General features: G+C 43.5%; 1 protein-coding gene across 1 annotated transcript in view; it reads left to right on the forward strand.

Moving 5' to 3' along the window:
* LOC133104109 (putative serine/threonine-protein phosphatase 4 regulatory subunit 1-like) overlaps positions 1–18,947 on the forward strand; it is a 58,143-nt gene that overhangs the window by 24,602 nt on the left and 14,594 nt on the right. Inside the window, exons 5-7 of the mRNA XM_061209788.1 lie at positions 6,188–6,294; positions 7,643–7,785; positions 17,231–17,377. Coding sequence (XP_061065771.1) covers positions 6,188–6,294; positions 7,643–7,785; positions 17,231–17,377 — 397 coding nt within the window. The remainder of the gene's footprint in view (positions 1–6,187; positions 6,295–7,642; positions 7,786–17,230; positions 17,378–18,947) is intronic.

The following is an 18,947-nucleotide window of genomic DNA, read 5'->3' on the forward strand; positions in this document are numbered from 1 at the left end:
GTGCAGGCTCAGTAGTTGTGGCTCGTGGGCTTCGTTGCTTTGCAGCATGTGGGATCTTCCCGGACCAGGGCTCGAACCCGTGTCCCTTGCCTTGGCAGGCGGATTCTTAACCACTGTGCCACCAGGGAAGTCCATCAAAATGCCTTTTTATGGTTGGTTTGTTTGAATCATGATCCAGATAAGGTCCACACATTTCCTTAGGTATATGTGTCTCTTAAGTCTTTTTTTGTTCATAGTTTTTTTCCTTTTGATCTTAAATCTCTTTTACTCTCTAATTGATTCTCCCTGTCATCTTCCTCCTACATCATTTATTTGTTGAAGGGGTCATTAGTCTTATTTTTTGGCTGCATTGGTCTTTGTTGCTGCACACAGGCTTTCTCTAGTTGCGGTGAGCAGGGGCTACTCTTCGTCGTGGTGCGCGGGCTTCTCATTGCGGTGGCTTCTCTTGTTGTGGAGCACGGGCTCTAGGCACACGGGCTTCAGTAGTTGTGGCATGTGGGCTCAGTAGTTGTGGCTCACGGGCTCTAGAGCGCAGGCTCAGTAGTTGTGGCACACGGGCTTAGTTGCTCCGCGGCATGTGGGATCTTCCCGGACCAGGGATCGAACCCATGTCCCCTGCATTGGCAGGTGGATTCTTAACCACTGCGCCACCAGGGAAGTCCCTCTTGAAGGGGTCATTAGTCTGGTAGAATTTTCCACATTCTGGATTTGGTGGTCATTATTCTCATGGTGTAATTTCACGTGTTCCTTTGTTCTCTGTATTTTCTGTAAACTGAAAATTAAACTTGGAGACTTGATTAGATTCTGCTTCAATTTTCTTTTAAACAATACTTCATATGTTGTCTTGTGTACTTGTTATTACAGAACATCAGGAGACAAGGTCTGGTTGAGATGTTAATATTGAGCGGTGGGCGCAGGTGTTCGATTCTTTCACTACAAAATTCCTTACCAACCTTTCTTCTAATGATTTTAATGGTCACAAATAATCATCGCTTAGATCTGTTATTTGATTGTCTGTTGGCAAATGGTAATTTTCTTTTGTGTGTTGGAAAATGGTAATTTTCTTTTTATTGTCTGTGAAATCTGTAGTATGGCCCCATTTTCCATCCTGTTGTTGGCTCTTGCTGCCTTTTCTCTTTTTTTTCCCCCTAGATGATTTTTACCAGCGGATTATCAATTTTATTAATTATTTTGAAGAATCAAGTTTTGTCTTTGAATTCCTCTGTTATATGTTCATTTTCTAGTTCAGTAATTTTTGCTCTCATCTGTATTATTTTCTTCCTTGGAGTTTTCTTGGGGGGGGGAATTTAATTGCTGTTCTTTTTCTTACTTCTTGTGAGGAATGCTTAACATTTTACTTTCTTGGCCTTTCCTTTATAACGTCTGCATTTTACATTTTAAGATTGCTATTAAGTACTATATTAAGTATTATAAATACTTAAATATTATATTAGTTGCATCCTCAAGTTGTGATAGGCAATATTTTCATTACCTTTTAGTATAGAGTATTTTTAACATCCATAATGATTTCTCCTTTGACCAATGAGTCATTTAGAAGTATATTGATTAATTTAGAAATATTTGAGGATTTTTCAGGTATCTTTCTGTTATTTGATTCTTAGTTTAAGTCTTTTGTGGTCACAGAACATACTTTGTATTATTTCTCTTCTTTACAAGTCGCTGAGATTTGTTTTATTGCTCAGAAATCTACTCTAACTTGTTGCATGTTTCATGTGCTCTTGAAAAGAACGTGCATCCCAACGTTTTTGGGTAGAGTATCCTATCAATGTCAACTTGGAAAGTTGTTTGAAAACATTATTCAGGTCTTCTTTATTCCTATTTATTTTCTGTCTTCTTGTTCTGTCAATTACTGAGAGAGGAATGTTGGAATCTGTGACTCTAATCATGGATTTATCTGTTTTTCTTTCAATCCTAACAGTTTTCATTTTGTGTATTTCGAAGCTGTGTTCTTGGGTGTGTACACACTTAGTATTGCCCTGTGTTCTTGAATAAATTGATCTCTTGATCAGTGTGCAGTGTCCCTCTTTATCTCTAGTAATATTCCTTTTTCTGAAGCTTACTATGTTTAATATTAATATATATACTCCCGCTTTCTCTTGATTAGCGTTTGTATGGTATATTTCTGCCCATACTTTTGTTTTTAACCTTCCTATGTCTTATATTTAAAGCCTGGTTATTGTAGAAAGCATACAGTTGGGTCTCGCTTTCTTATCCAGTTTAACAATCTGCCTTTTAATTTGAATGTTTAGCTCATTTACATGTGTTACTATTGATATGGTTCAGTTTAAATCTACTGTCTTGCACTTTATCTTCTGTTTGTCTCAATTCTTCCTGGTATTTTCCTCTTTTCCTGCCTTTTTAAGAAAAATCGAATGAGTTTTTTAATAATTCCAATTTATCTCCACTATTGACTTATTAGTTATACCTCTTTTAAAATTTTTTATTGGTTGTTCTAGGGATTATAGTATATTTCTTTAGCTTATTCCAACTGTTCAAATAAAATTATTCCACTCTTCATGCAGTGCAGGATGCAGTATAACAACCTTACAGCAGTGGACGTCTGTTTCCTCGCCCCCTATTGTCTTCCTACATTTTACCTCTACACAAGTTACAAACCCTGCAATACCTTGTTACTATATTTGCTTCAGAGAGTCAACTATCTTTTTAAAGCAACTAAAATGAGAAAAATATTTTTTATATTTGCTATCATTTTTACCATTTTCGTGCTTCTTAGTTCTTTTTGTAAACTGTCCATTTCTGTCAGATATCCTTTTGCCTCAAGAACTTCCTTTAACAATTCTTGTTAGCACAAGACCACTGTCAATGAATTCTCACAGCTTTTGTTTGTTGGAAGGTTTTTATTTCACTTTAATTTTTTCTTTAATTAACAGACTTTATTTTTGTGAGCAGTTTTAGGTTTGCAGAAAAACTGAGCAGAAAGTACAGAGAGTCCCCATATTCCCTAACTGCCCCAGCGTGTCCAGCTCTTCCCGTGACCTGCAGCACGTGTGTCAGACTTATTTTCAAGTCCTCGTCTGATGGTTCTGGCATTGGCGGCCGATGACCTCGCCCCTCCGCGTCTCCCTACCCAACACCTGCTCATCCGCATGCTCATCTCCCTGCCTCGTTCCTCCACGTCCTTCTTCTCTGTCTTTAGAATCTCATCACTGTTGGTCATCATCGATTTTCCTGCCTCCTTACAGGCCTCGACTGTGAGCTCCTTCAGAGCGGGACCTGGAACTTGCTGGTCTCTGCACCCCAGGCTTCCTGCCCCTAGTCCAGACCCAGTGGGGCTAAGCTCATGGTCATAACTGCATGAGTGGGTGAGGGAAAGAAGGGACAGAGACACCAAGGGTTCCTTCCATGGTGACATTTCCAGGGAACATTGCCATGTGAAATCAAGCCATCCTCTTTCTTTATGTTTAAAAAAAATTCACAGAAATAATACATGCTCTTTGAAATTTAGCAATTTCAGGAGTTAAATAGTGAGAGTCTCCCTCCCTTCCCCACTATAATCTTAGATAGTAACCATGAGCCGTTCGGTGTATATCCTTCCACACGTTTCCTAAATGAGTGTACGTATATATGAGTGTGTTTATATGTACATGTACTGCACACATATGCATAAACATAATTTTTGTTAAGAAATGGGTTCATACTGTATGTAAAATTCCTCCTCTTGTTTTTTCATTTTATGTATCATGGCCTCTTTCTAACTCAGTGCATTTCTCTAGGTACCTTTAAAAATGGTTGTATGGTATGCCAGTGTATAGCTACGTCATAATTTATTTTAGCTTCCCTCTTTTGACAGACATTTTGATTGCAATTCTTTGCTTATATCGTAATATGGTTGATGGCTGATGCGCTAGAGGACTCATCGTGTGCCAGGTGCCATGCTCTGAGCTTCACGTGCACGATCTCATGATCTCATTTAAGCTCCTCACACTTTCCCGAGGCTCACAGTTGTCCACTGTTCTTTCGTGTCATTAGCACAGCTGACAGAAGTATCGACTCTGATGCTTCTGGACTCTGCTCATCCGCTATGACCTCTCCAGGTCATTCCAACATCAAGCAGCCAAAGTGTTGGTGCCAAAGCACCAATCTGTTTGCGTCTTTAGCTCTCTTGCATTCTGCATTCACAGCGGTGGATGTGTCCCTGCTTCAGGGCCCTCTCTTGCCCCTTTCCTTGCTTTCCTTAAGAGGGCAGGCCTCCTGTGACCACTTGAGGCTGGATGCAGTTCTGTCTATCCGTTCTATGGCCCTACAAGCAGATTGGGGATCTTAGTTGCTTGATTTCCCCCGGGAGGCTGCCATGAACGTGGTCCAGTGAAATGTAATCAGGGACTTTACAGTGTCTGTTCCGGCTTCCCCAAACCTCCTGGCTGCCAGATCTCAACCTTTCATCCCAGGGGTGGTATAAGTCTCTCCATGGGCAGGCTTGAGCTGATGGATTTCTTCCTGTAGTATGCTGGGCCAAAAGATGCCTCTTTGAATTCCACATTTCTAGTCATCTTTTTCTGAAAATCAAGGTGGGTTTTCGACTTCAGCTCTTCTCCCGATGCTTGGCCAGAAATGACACAGAGACGTGTATTATTTCTAGATTGTCAGGTACCCAGAGGAGCAGACAGAGGCAGGCAGAGGCTCCTTTCCATTTGCTCCAAGACACCCATCAGGAACGCCAGTCCCTCTTTGTGGGCACACGAAGGCCTCCAGGCCACCGTTAGCCACTGTTGATCCCATTGACTTTTCCCCTCATCAGTGTCTTTGTTTAAAACACCTTTATCAAGGCATACTTTTCATGCAATAAAATCCACCCACTTAGAGCGTCCAGTGAGGTGAATTTGGGGTAAAGGTGTGCACTCATGCAGTCATCTCCATGGTCAAGTGTGAACATTTCCGTCAGCCCCTTGTTTCCTTGTCTGCCTCTTTGCAGTCAGTCTCCCCCTCTCTCCCCACTGCTGGCCCAGGCAACTACTGATCTGTTTTTTGATGCTAAGGTTTTGCCTTTTTAAGAATTTCCTATAAATGGAATCATGTGATATGCAGTCTTTTCTGCTGGCTTCTTTTACTTAGCAAAATGCGTTTGAAATTCCTCCCTGTTGTTACCAGCAGTTCTCTCCTTTTTATTGCTGAGCCATAGTCCATTGTATGGATATTCTGTGTTTTGTGTATGCCTTCCCCAATTGACAAATACTGAGATTTTTTCCATCTTGTGGCTATTATGAATGATGCTAATATGAACCTTTGTGTACAAGCCTTTGTGTGGACATATGTTTTTATTTCATTTGGGTACATACCTAAGAGGGAATTGCTGTGTTGAATGATAAGTGTACATTTAACTTTTTGAGAAACAGCCAAATTGTTTTCCAAATAACAATTTGCATTCCAGATAACAGTTGTTTTCCAAATAACAGTTGTGCTATTTTGTATTCCCACAAGCAAAGTCTGTGAGTTCCTGTTGCTCCATATCTTTATCAGCACTAGGTATTGTTATTATAATTTTAGTTTTTCTAGTGGGGGTAGTGTTACCCCATTGTGGCTTTTTTTGGTCTTTGTGTTTTGTTTTGTCTTTGAACCTTATTTTGAAGTAACTTCGGATCTACAGAATTGCTGTAAAGATGGTACAGAGAGTTCCCTATGCCTTTTGCCCAGCATCCTTTAATGCAGTGGTTCTCAACCAGGGGCAATTTTGCCCCCAGTGGACATTTGGCAATATATAGAGACATTTTTGATTGTCACATCATGGGGAGGGGGCAGCCAGGGGGCTGCTACTGACACCTAGAGGGTAGAGGCCATTCGAGATTGAGATGGCCATCGGGTGTCCCTTTGGACCTTTTCCTTCTGCATTTTATTGGTCACTTAATTCCCTCCTGCTGTCATGGGACCTCTTTTCCAAGTCTATCTAGGCCTGAAGAATCAGTCAGAAAAGGAGAAAAAGGTTTTCTTTTGTGCAGGTGGACAGTTTCCACCTCCAGTGACTGCCAGACTGGAGGATATGGGTCCCCTTCCTACAGGATGTTGACCACCTTTGGATGTTCCTTGACCGTGTCTTCTCCCTCTGGACGGAGGTGGCTGACTTTCCTTTCCCCCATGATTGTACTACCTGCTCGTAGCACATGCCGGAATTAGCACACATAACTGTATGGACCCTTTCTCGCTTCCACAGTCAGATTATTGCCAGAGGGCTGCTTGATCTCTTCCGGGACTTCAGTAACAATGAAGAAGACTTCATAACGGTAGTGGAGATCATGGTCAGATTGTCAGAAGATGCAGGTTTGTACAAGGATTGTATACTTTTATTTTTAAGTTGTACATTTCCAAGAAATTGTATATAAGCTTTGATAGCTGATTAAAATAAAACCTGTTTGTTAATCGGTAAACGTTAAGCAGTGTCTACCCATGAATGGATTTTGTCATGAAGAATGGGCATTTTATTTGGCATCAAATTATCCTTATTTTTAGAAAATTAGAATGACTAAGGATTATGAATGCTGTTTGCCCTGGCAGTTAGGCCTTTTGTATTTTGTGAGTTTTGCCAGACTGTTGGTTGCTAAGAAATACCAAATCAAAAGAAGTCCTTTGGATTAGAACAATCCCAGTCATTAGTTCCCCCACCTGTGATCTTTGTAGGCTAATCTTGATTTTTCTTTCTCTTTATACCTCTCCATGATTGCTGTCTTGGAAGAAAAGCACACTGCCTTATGGTAGACACTAAGACATTGTCCATCCCCCCACCACCTGATACACACACACAGACACACACACACACACACTGACACACACACACACACACACACACACACACACAGAGTCGAGATGAGTAACGTGAGTGATGAGTGGGGTTGCCAGTACTGACGGCTGCTCTGCACCCCTTACCCACCCTGCATTTATGATGACTGGTGAACAGCTTCAGAAAGTTTCCAAAATCTTAGGCTTGCTTTGGATTTTGATCATTTTAACCGAAAATAGAAAAATAAGCTCTTCCATATAGCTCCCATATTAGTTTAAAATATTCATATGAGTATGATACAACGCTTTTAAAAAGGCCCAAGTGGATGTTTTGAGTCCTTAAATGGATTCTCTTTGTAAATGAGTCACCATTTACAGTGCTGAAGCAATTATATATTTGTGTTAAATTTAATGTGGTATATTGGAGCTAGAGCCGCTCTTTTGTTTAATGCTTTGCCTTAGAAATAATTGGGGTGCGTGGATTGTGGGGGAGTGCATTTATGAAAGAATTATTTATAATGTATACATTCTGGCTGGAATTTAAATCAGCACAACCCATAGGTCTCACATATATGCCATTAGCTGTAATGGGTTTTGGACGCTGGCCCCGCATGCAGACCTCTTGCTCCCTCCTTGATTTATATATAGCTTGTTATAATAGAGTTGTCATTCTCTCTTCTTTTTATGTTTTTATATTGCCGTATAGCTTATCAGCTTTTTAAGCTTGTCTGTAGCATAAATACTCTAAATGGGAAATGGTTTTTAAACTGCATTTGTCTAATTTCCTTGATGAAGTATTTTAGTAAAAAAGCTAGAAACTATCAATATATACTGTATAAGATGCTTGGCTTCTTCTTATATAATTCTTTGTCTCCTTTTTTTATTGCTGCAGAGCCCACAGTGCGGGCTGAGCTGCTGGAACAAATTCCTCCTGTTGCCATTTTTCTCCAAGAAAACAGATCCGATTTTCCAGTGGTGCTGTCTGAACGTCTCGTACCCATCGTGGTGCGCTGCCTCACAGATCCAGACAACCAGGTGTGAAAAATTATAACCTTAAGGTCTTTGTAGCAAATTCTCTTTCATCTTATTTTAGCTGATATTCATAATTCAGAAAACAGCTGCTTAGAGTTAAGTGACTCAAGAACGAAAGGTCTCTTTGTGCCCAGTTTCTTTAATCACATAGGAAGGTAGATGGCACGCATTCTTATTATCATATTTCTTTTTTTTTTTCACTTTTTATTATGTAAATTTTCAAACACACCTAGCCGTGGCGAGAGTATTAAAATGAATGCCCATGTACTCTCCACCCAGCTCCAACTATCATTAACATTTGACCAGTCGTTTTTCATTTATCTTACCCAGATAAATCCAACCCATATAAAAGCATTTCCCAGACATTTCAACTGTAAACGCTTTAGTATTGCTCCCTAAGAAATACAGACACTTAAAAAAACCCCGTAACGACAGTACCATTATCACAAGTATAAAAACTATCAGTAGGTCCTTAATGTCATCTAACATCTAGTGACTGTTCAAATTTTCCCAGTTTTGTCATAAATCTGCTTTTTGCAGATAGTCTGTTCAAATCAGAATACGCACAAGGTCTACACATTGCATTCGATTGATGTGTCTTTTAAATCCCCTTTAATTTGTAACAGTTCTTCCTCCTCTGCTATGTATTTGTTGAGGAAACTAGGTCATTAGTCCTATAGGATTTCCCACATTTGGGATCCGGCTGATTGCATTTCCAGTGTTGTTTGAGATGTTCCTCTATTCCCAGCATTTCCTCCAAACTGGTGAAGTCTAGAGGCTCAGTCAGACTCAGATTTTTGTATCGTATAGGGAGAACACTTTTTAGGTGTTGCTGTGTTTTCCTGCTGCATCAAATCAGGAAGCACAAAAGCAGTGTGGTCACTGGATTAGGTTTTGTCAGCCTTATCTGTTTATGACAGAGTTCCTCATCAATCTATGATCAACCATTGGTGATCATCACCTAGATCTGGGATTTTGTTAGATGTTGCCAAATTGTGAGGCTCTAATTCCGTCATTCCTTCTTTTATTTTCTATTTTTTGTTGATGTATAGTTGATTTACAATGTTGTGTCAGTTTCAGGTATACAGCAAAGTGATTCAGTTATACATACATACGTACATATGTATATATATTCTTTTCCAGATTCTTTTTTCTTATAGGTTATTACAAAATGCTGAGTGTATTTCCCTGTGCTATACAGTAGGTCCTTGTTGGTTATCTTTTTTATACATAGTAGTGTGTATCTGTTATCAACATCATTCCTTCTTCTTCTTTTTTTTTTAATAAATTTATTTATTTATTTATTTTTGGCTGCGTTGGGTCTTCCTTGCTGCCCGCAGGCTTTCCCTAGTTGCAGTGAGCGGGGGCTACTCTTTGTTGTGATGCGCGGGCTTCTCATTGCAGTGGCTTCTTTTGTTGCGGAGCACGGGCTCTAAGCGTGTGGGCTTCAGTAGTTGTGGCACGCGGGCTTAGTAGTTGTGGCTCACGGGCTCTGAGCGCAGGCTCAGTAGTTGTGGGCTTAGTTGCTCCAGAGCATGTGGGATCTTCCCAGACCAAGGCTCGAACCTGTGTCCCCTGCATTGGCAGGCAGATTCTTAACCACTGCACCACCAGGGAATCTCTCATCATTCCTTCTTAATTTAATAGCTGGAATTCTTCCATAAAGAACTTCCCCCTCAGCTATTTGGTAACTCTGAAAAACTGTCTATGGGAGACAGCTTAAATGATTTACATTTCCCCTTTATTTACCAGTTTCTAGAATAATCAGTTGGTATCCTAATAATCTACAAGGTTACCAATTAGGTTTTAAAATTTTATTTTGAGTACTACTATGAACTCCTGAATTTTAACATATTAGATAGGTTTTAAGCCACTGTAGTGTTTATTCTTTTTAATAATCAAATTGTCCTAGTTTTGACCAGAGGTAACCCTTCAAGTTGGCTCCTGAATTTTCTTAATGTGATCCAGTAGACTTTGCTAGCTCACTTTACCTGGAATCAGCTATTTCTCCAAGGAGCCCTGGTTCTATTATGAGGGAAATAATAATAAGAAACCAGAATGTGGGTACCAGGGATGCTCATTGCTACAAGAGTGGTCATGGCTTCTAGTGACAGAGCAATTTATTTTCTTAAAAAAATAAAAATTCCTCATGAGTTTATATTGATATTTCCAACTCAAATTTAGGATTATAGGGCTTTTACTTACTTGATTTTTTTTGTTGTTGTTGTTGTTGTTGTTAGTTTCAGTTGTACCGCAAACCAACTGGTCTTTCATTCAACGTTTATTAATCAAATATTTGACCTCCTACCAGAGGTCAAGCATGCCTCCAGGTGATTTGAGATGACCAAATAAAGACATAGGATAAACAATAAATAGTATATGAGTAACTTATATAATTTTCCAGAAGACACTAAATGCAATAGAAAAAAGAAACAGTAGAGTAGGATAATGAGGGAGGGAAGAGGGGCGTAGTTATGGTTTTCAATAGGTTGGTCCGGGAAGCTGTCACTGAAACTGAGTAATCTGAGCAAAGAGTTGAATAAGATGAGGGATTTAGCTATGCAGGTCTCTGAAGGAGAGGCTTCCAGAGAAGGGAGGTGCTAGAGCAAAGGTGTGATTGAAGACATCCACCATACTGGATCAGAGGGATGGAGGGGAGGTCTAATTGAGATCAACTCAAGTAGGCCATGGTAGTCATTTATATGGGCCTTGGTTTTCCTTGGAGGAACTAGGGAGGCATTGCAGGGCATTGGACAGAGGAGTAACATGATCTAACATGTTTTCAGAAGGTCATGTGTTTTGAATAGACATTAGGGGGGCTATAGCGGATCCACAAAGAGTCTATAATCCAGGTGAGAGATATTGGCTTGGGCTCGTGTGATAGCGATGGAAGTGGTGAGCAGTAGTTAAGGTACTGGCTAGTCTTTGAAGGTAGACCCAAGAGCATTTCTGACAGGTGAGATGTGGCAAGTTTATAAAATTATTTTATCTATAAATTTATTTTACTTATAAAAGAAATTTAATTTAGTGGAATTTTTCCAGCTCTCTCGATTGAAGAAATTTCCAGAATTAACTCAGAATTTTCAGCTTTTCTAATGACAGAGCCAAAATGCAGTGTGTATGTGTTTGTTTGCTAGTGTTGCCGTAACAAATATCAGAAACTGAGTGGTTTAAACAACACAAATTGATTTTCTCACAGTTCTGGAGGCTGGAAGTCCCAGGTCAAGGTATTGGCAGGGTTATTTCTTCTGAGGCCTCTCTCCTTGGCTTGTGGATGGTTTTCTCTCTATGTTTTCATACGGTTGTTCCTCCATTTGTCTACTTACTTGATTTTTATATTTGTATCTTTTTATTTGTTTTTTTACACAGTATAAATCTTCCTTCTTCATGGTATTAATGTGTGTGTGTGTGATGTGTATGTGTGTGTATCTAAAATAAAAATACCCGTATTATTACTAACAACATGGTAGGATTACTGAATATAGTTTAAGATTTCTTTGCAGTTCTTTTTGCTCTTAGGCTATCTCCCAGTAGAGATGCACAGTCATATTAATATTACTGTGTTTTAAAGTCACTTGCATTAACCCTTCTTTTTGTGGTTAAGCTGCCATCTTGATACACAGTTAGGCTCATTTGTTTTCATTTATTTTTCATTTTTAAGAATTGCTTTAGCTTTTACATTTTGATTTAATTTAGACTTGTAATTATTTAAAATGTTTTTACATGATTCTAAAGTCAAAACTGTAAAAGAAAGTACATTTAGAGAAATCTGATTTCTACTCCTGTCTCCCTCCCCGTTCTCTCTCTCCCCTATGGATGGCCATTTTTATTAGCTTTTGGTTTGTTCTTGCTTTTAAAAAATACACATGCACAAATAACTCTAAGCAAATACACGTATGTCCTTGTATCCTGTACCGCCTTGTTCCCTTCTCAGATGTGAGGTGGCATACTGTCCCTGGTGCTCTGTCCCTTGCTTTTCCCATTGTCTTGGTGTCCCGGAGATTAGCCCATGACAGGCGAGGGAAGGCATCCTCGTTACTTTTCCCAGCATCAGAGCACTCCACTGTACTTTATCCATAGACCTTAGGTCATGTCTGCCCTTTGCCACGTTAAAATTGTTGCAACAACTAACCTTGTGTCATTTCTGTCAGTTGATTCTGGGGATGGATTTCCACTAATTTTTTTATGATATGCCAAGTTTTTGTTATTGTCATTGCCAAGAAAGTCTACAGTTTTGACTTGTATTTTTCCCTTGATCCAAGCATTCTTAAAAGAGCAAATACTCACTTTTGACTATCAGACAGTGTGATGGTATTAAGCATGGTTTTAAATAAGGAAAGAAGTCGTCCTGCCTCCCCTGTCCTGTCATCAGTATTTTGATTATTTTCGCATTTTCTTCTCCGGGTGCTTACATGTTTTCCTACATAGGTCTAATCATAATGCGATGCGGTTTCCTCCATCCATTCATTTGTTCAGACAGCTTCTGAGTGCCCATTATGAGCTGAGCATGGCGCTTCGTGCTGGGGATGAAGAGATGAGTAGGACGGATTTTTCTACCCTAAGAAGCTCATCTGTGTGTCATAGATGTTGTACATCTTCATAATCTTCATATTTTTCCTTTTTTTGAATGCTTAGCTTCCTTTCAGCTTTTTTGTCCCGTAGATGCAGTGAGCTTCACAAAAGGTGCAGTTTTATTTTTCTGTCGGCTTTTCTTCTTCCTTTGGATACATTCTTAAAAATGAAGTTATGCTGGGTTGGGGGACTTGACACGTCCTTGGCCTCTGTCACGTATCGCTGTCTTACATTCGATCCCAGAGGAGGGAGGCAGGAGCCGTGGTTTTGGTCCCAGGCTCTGGCGTGGTTCCTGACACTCAGCCTGTGTTTGCTGAGGAGTCGTGTCCATGGCCAAGAGCGGGCTCTCCCCGCTGTCGGCCTGTGCTGTTCACGCACCTCCACTGCCCCCCTCTGCTCTGCTGTACCTCGGTCGCTCCTTTCCTGGGGTCTCCAGAGCTGCCTTCTCTGAAGTCCTGAAGATGTCGTCCACTCTCTCACCATTGACTTCCCACCACCCTGAGCCCACCTGCCCTGGAGACCTCTGGCTCCCCGACTCCCTCTGTGCCCTGCTGTTACTTCCTGTTCTTCCTTAGCTGCTCCCTCTCTCATCCTGCCCTTTTGGCCGTCTCCACCATCACGCTCCATTTCTTTCCTTTGGACTGCGCTTCCGCCCTCCCGGCCCCACCTGCCCGCCCACCCCCAGCCCACTGGCCCCCTCCGTCCTGGGTTCCCATCTTGGTAAGGGAGTCACATCGTGCACTGATTGGGGCCATTGCAAATTTATGGGTTCCAGTCGCCGCTGGACTTGCAGTGCTGCCTGGCAATCCTTTTACTTGTCCCTCATCAGCTGCTTTTCACATTATCCTTGGCAGCTCTTTTAGACCTTTGCCACTTTCATCAAGCCTCTTCACCTCGCCCTGCCTTGCGCCTAGCCGGTGACCTTGCATTTTACTTCCCAGAGAAAATAGAGGCCTTCAATCTTCATCCCCTCTCTCAATGAATGGAACCACCATCCACTTTATTCAGTTCCCCAGAGCCACAACCTGGGAACCATCCAAATCCTTCCTTCTCTCATCTCCTACAGCTAGTTAGACCCAAGTCTCCTTTGTTTCCGTAACAAACACATAACCTCTTGAGACACCCCCTCTGCCCTTCCTGTCATCTTTAAACACAGAAATTTGATGAAGTCACATCTTACTGAACAGTCTCCAGACTCTTTAACGCCCTCGGGCACAGCCCGGCCTCCTGCGTGGGCCTCCCGTCCCCATCCCGCTGTGGACACCGCAGGCAGCCGCCCGGTCCTTTCCTTCCACTCCTGCTGGTCTCCCGGCTCCTTCCAAACGCCTCTCTACTCCCATCGGTCCCCACCTCCCTCTGACAGATGCCGACCCTTCACATATCCACTGTGTGGGCTGCTCCGAATGCCTGAAGGTCCCCGATGAGTTAAGATTCGTAATTTGGCACAGATGAAGATTTTGCTGCTTGAGGCAGTGGGTGTGCCAGGCCCCATCCAGCACCTGCATTTCGGGACAGGCTGTCTTTCTCTGTTCATCTTCAGGTACTTTTCATGACCACTGAACGTGCAGTGACTCCTGTGAGGTATAAAATTCACGAAATTGGGCACGATAGCAGTATTATCACCATGACTGCCTCGATGGCTAACAGCTACGATTTCTTGAGCTCTCACTGTGTGACGTACCATGCTCTTGTTTCCTCTTCCTAACCATCTCGGGAAGAGTGGGCATGCTGGTGAGTTCATCCGTGTTTTAGAGGTGAGGAAGCTGAGGTGCAGAGAAGCGTGGTTGTGTGTGTTGGGAGCCCGGGCTCACGAGGCTCATCTGGTGTATGTTTTGGGATTGCCCAGGTCTACTGGACATTGTAACCAATAGTTTGTCTCCCATTCTAGACTCTGAGCCCCTGACACTAGGACCTGGGTCTTCTTTATTTATCGCTGTGACTTAGCAAAGGGTCTGGTAGCTGGTAGGTATTTGGAACTGCACTGGCTGTAAACTCTCCCTTTGGTAACATAGCTGTCCTGGGCTCCTTGCCTTCTGTCTTAGGGGAATGGCCGTCCGACCTCCTTCTCCAGTCTGATGTCTTCCTTCCCCTCTTTGGTCCCATCTCTTGTTCATAGCTTGCTTATTTTCCAGTCTCTCGTTGGCTTTCCTCTTTCAGTTATAACCATGCCTAAGTCTCCCTCATCTTTGTGTCCCGTGGCCTTGACCCTGAGCGCACCATCACTCCTTTTCCAAGTGTCTGCACTGTGGCCTTGACCCTGAGTGGGCTCCCGTTCAGGGGTCAGCTTGCTGCACTGCAGCTGGTGGTCCCGAAGCCAGTGAGAGGTATCTTGCCATGGACTCAACTAACCTCATTGTGAAATCTGATGTTTTGGTTTTTTCAAAAATAGTTTTAATTTTTAAAATTTCATAAAATATTTTAATCACATGGGAGGATTATGTCATAAACACCCATATCCCTAATAACCACTCATATTTGACAAATGTTAACATTTTGCAATTTTGCTTCAAACCCTTTTATTTTTATTTATAGGTTGCAGATATGGTGAAAACTGCACTGGGTCCCTCCTCCATCCCATTCTCCCTTCTGCCTTTTCTGTAGGAACCTGCCACCCTGGCTTGGTGTGTCCCTTCCATGCCGGGTTTTATAGTCACACCGCCTGTGTAAGTGGCCCTGAATAAGAGAGTGTCTTGTTTCGGGTGCTTTAAAACCTTACATAAATGACATCAGGCTGTACTTTCCCTTCTGCCGCCTACTTTTATTCCCCCCGTTTTTAAGATCTATCCCCGTTGATCCAGAGAGCTCTTGGTCACTCATTTGGACTATTTTATGTTGTTGCATTTCTATTTTTTTCACCATTTATTGGTCCAGTGACTTCCTTTTTCCTTTGTTTGACCCTTTTGCCCCGTTTGCCACTGTCAGCTGCTTGTGCGGTTTTGAAGAAACCTTTCTTGGACGCCCACCCAGCAGTTAACGTTGCTCCGTCCCGATATGCCCCAGACAGTGTCCTTTGTGTATATGAGGTCGTTTCATCCCCACAGCCACCTGTGAGATACGTACTATCGTTGCCCACTTCTACAGATGAAGAGATTGAGGCTCCAAGAGGCTGATCCCCTGCCCAGGAGGCCCCACTGGCCATCACTGCACAGCGCAGGTCAGGCACGGTGTTCGCACCACTGCAGTGTCACCTGTTGGGCTCGGAAGTGTCCCCCTGCCTTTTCCCTCCCTGCCTGCGTCTTCCCCAGTCTCCATCACCAGCCCTGGTCCTGGCCCGCCCTTCAGGCTGTTGTCTGGTCTTCTTCTCTCACGGTGCCAGGTCTCGTCTGCTCCCCTGGGCCTGGGGAGGTCCCTGTGCGTGCGAACACCAGATGCCGCATCTCAGCCAGGCCTCCGGGGTTGGTGCGTCGCTGGCCTCCTCCCCCAAAGCCCAGTGGCTGGCTCTCCCTAGAGATCTGCCACGTCAGATCCGCAGAGTTCAACTCCTCCAGCGCCCAGACCTGTTCTCTTTACCTTCCGTCTTATTTCTCCTTCCGTTTTCTCCGTTTTGTTTATTGGTGCCTGGAGGCAAAGATCCCGAGTCATCTTTGATTTTCTGTGACCACATGCGTGCAGGGACCCCCTCTCCTCTCTGTCCCCTGCCCCCAAGCCCATGCCTGGTCACAGCCGGAAGCGTCGCTGCGCAGGAGCCCCTTGCCTGCTCTCAGCATTTAGAACCCTTCGAGGTTTCTAAACTGTCAACCTCACTGAGGCCAAGACGATCTTGTCGCTCCTCTGCTTTTCCACCCTGGGGCTCCCACGGTGCCGGAGTAGCTACCAGAAGTCTTAGTGGGACCTGGAAGCCTTTCCCACTCCAGCCTCGCTCGCCCTTCAGGCTCGCACTCCGCCATCCACCCGCCGCCCCCATGCTGTCACCCGGGACTTCTCCCCAGAGCTCATCTCTCTGCTCATGAGCACGCTGTCCTCTCCCCTTTTCCTGCTTGCGGTGTTAGTCTCCTGGGGCTGCCAGAACAAAGTACCACAAACTGGGTGGCTTAGAACAACAACACCCGTTCAGAAACTTTTCTGCTGGCAGGCCTCCGGGGTTCCAGTCTCCCAGGCTCGCCTCTTCATAACCAGTTCCTGTCTAATCACCTGCGACTCTGCCTGCACGTTTCTGGGTCCCGTTGCTATTCTCCTGCCTCCCCATCACTGCGATGAGCTGCCAGTCTCATTACTTGCTCTACAAATTGGAATTTCCTGTGCCTTCACTTCCCCAAAACGTTCTCTCTCTAGCCTCTTAGGAGCCCTCGAGCTCTGGCGGTCGCTCACCCGGTGCAGGCGGTGAGGAGCAGGCAGCGCCCCAGCTTCCGTCTCTGGCCCCGGGAGCCTTTGTGCGTGTGTCCCGCCTCGTAGGGCAGGTCCTCCCCGCCCGGGCTTTACAGAGTGTCGGGAGGACAGCGCCGCGTTTTCCCACCCCCTGCCTGTGTGGTACCCACTCTCCAAGTTCACTCTCTGCGGTGGGAAGACAGACAGCAACGTGTCATCATACAGGAAAAATGCATATGTGTGTGTGTGTGTGTGTGTATATAGAAATCTGGGGTAGGCGTTGTGAAGGCAAAGTGCAAGCCTGGTTACGCCGTCAGAGTGTAGATGGGGAACCCGACCCGAGTGGGGAACGGGATGTGTGGCCTGAGCGCAGAGGAACAGTCGGTGCCGTTGGCGGCCTCATCTAAGGCCTGGGGGAGGAAGTGACCCAAGGGCCAGAAGATCCGTGTGGTGGGGCGGGCGGGGGCGGGGGAAGGAGGCAGGGGCCGGCCTGGCACTCACCGTAGGGAGTTTGGTCTTGATCCTGAAAGCACGTTGGCTCATTCTGTGTTTCCCCTTTGGCCTCTTCCAGGTTAGAAAATCAAGTCAGGAGGTGCTGTTGATTCTTCTGGAACAAGATCTAATTTTCCAGCACGATATTGAAAGCAAAGTGTGTCCAGTCCTGCTGGCGCTCCCTGCCCCTGACAGTGATGATGAGTACAGAGCAGAAGCCGTGAGCGTAAGTCCTTTGGGGAGTGACAGCCCCGAGCCTCGGCAGACTGTCCCACAACTTGGCGTGTGCGGGACGTGAAGCGTCACGTGCGTTCAGTGCTGAGCAGCACTGTTCCCATAAACAAGGCAGCTGGTGGGGTGGCCTCCGTCAGAGGAAGTTCTCAGTTCAGATCCAAGCTTGTCCTGGAAGTGATTATCCTTATATCCAATTGTTTCAGGAAGGCAAAGCTTGGGAAATCAGAGTGATTCGGGCGGAGGTGAGGCAGCTGGCATGGACTTCTGCTGGGCAAGATGCTGAGATTTATTAGGTAAAGCCTTGAGCCAGCTTGGGTCGTGGACCCTGTTTCCCAAAGTAAGGAACCGAGTGTGGTATGGGAGATGCTTTTAGGTGGTACTTGGACAATTAAAAAAGAAATCTAATGGACATGTGTGTCTGTTTTGTAAGTTAAGATGAGACTAAACTAGGTATGTCAGCAAATAAGAGAGAGTCTATCTGAAGAATGTGGCCATCACTTTTACAGCAGTTTGGGAAATGCTGTGTTCAAGTCTCTGTGCTCTTGTCAGTTAAAGGTGTACGATGAAAGGAAGAGTGTAAGTACTGAATGTCTTCTACTTTTAGTAGTTAATTTTGTGGTATCCTTGGGTTTGTAGGATTCTGTACCCATTATGAAGTGATTATACAAGCAAGGACTTTCTACTTGCTTCTGGAACCCTTGTTCACAAACTAGCTGTTGACGAGCCAGTGCTGGCCTTCACATGCTGCCCTTAGACCGAGACCCCAGCTTGTCCTCGGGCTTCTCCTTCGTGGGTCAGGGGAAGGTCATCCAAGGCCACCTTGTGTTCCGTGGCTGCTGCTGCCTCCCCAGGGACCGAGGCAGGCGTTGCTGCACCGCCCGGCCCTTTGTGTTGGCGTCACAGAACTAAACAGCTCCAGGAATGCTCCAGCATTTTAGGAGAATACATAAGCATTTACAAAATCTTAAGCCTTAATTGTGAGTACAATAAGATATAGTTGTTTTCTTGGTTGAGAAAGAATGATGTTCGAAAAAGGAATTCTTTTCTTTTTCAAAGTGGAAACATTATACACCATGGAGCTAAAAATTTGTAATACAGCATCAGAACATTTGGTCATTATTCTTCATTTATGTAAAAGTTGTCTTCAACTATGAGTTAAAGGTCTGGCTTTTTTAACTAATTTAATTTTTTGCATATTCCATATGTTTATAAGATGAATCAGGCTGAAGAATAATTGATTATTAAAATTCAAATTCTCCAAGGTTCTTTGATAAATTTCAAGTTTCCCTGTAAGAAATTAAATTCATTTTGCAGAATGAACCTGGATAATATCATTTAGTTGGGATATTTGGCAGTTGAGCGGTAAACTTTGCCAACTAGATCTTCTTTTTCATTTGAAAGTTGGTTAGGCTAGTTTCCAAAGCTACAACTGACAACCAAATATCTTATCCCTAAAGACTGCCAAATACCATGACAAATAATTTTAAAGGCGTTTTTGCATGATTTTTATTTTGTTTTGTTTCCAACCACTCCATTCTTGTCAGCAATATTCTTCTTTTCTT

This window comes from Eubalaena glacialis, chromosome 13 (genome assembly GCF_028564815.1).
Source record: "Eubalaena glacialis isolate mEubGla1 chromosome 13, mEubGla1.1.hap2.+ XY, whole genome shotgun sequence".
Classification (NCBI taxonomy): domain Eukaryota; kingdom Metazoa; phylum Chordata; class Mammalia; order Artiodactyla; family Balaenidae; genus Eubalaena; species Eubalaena glacialis.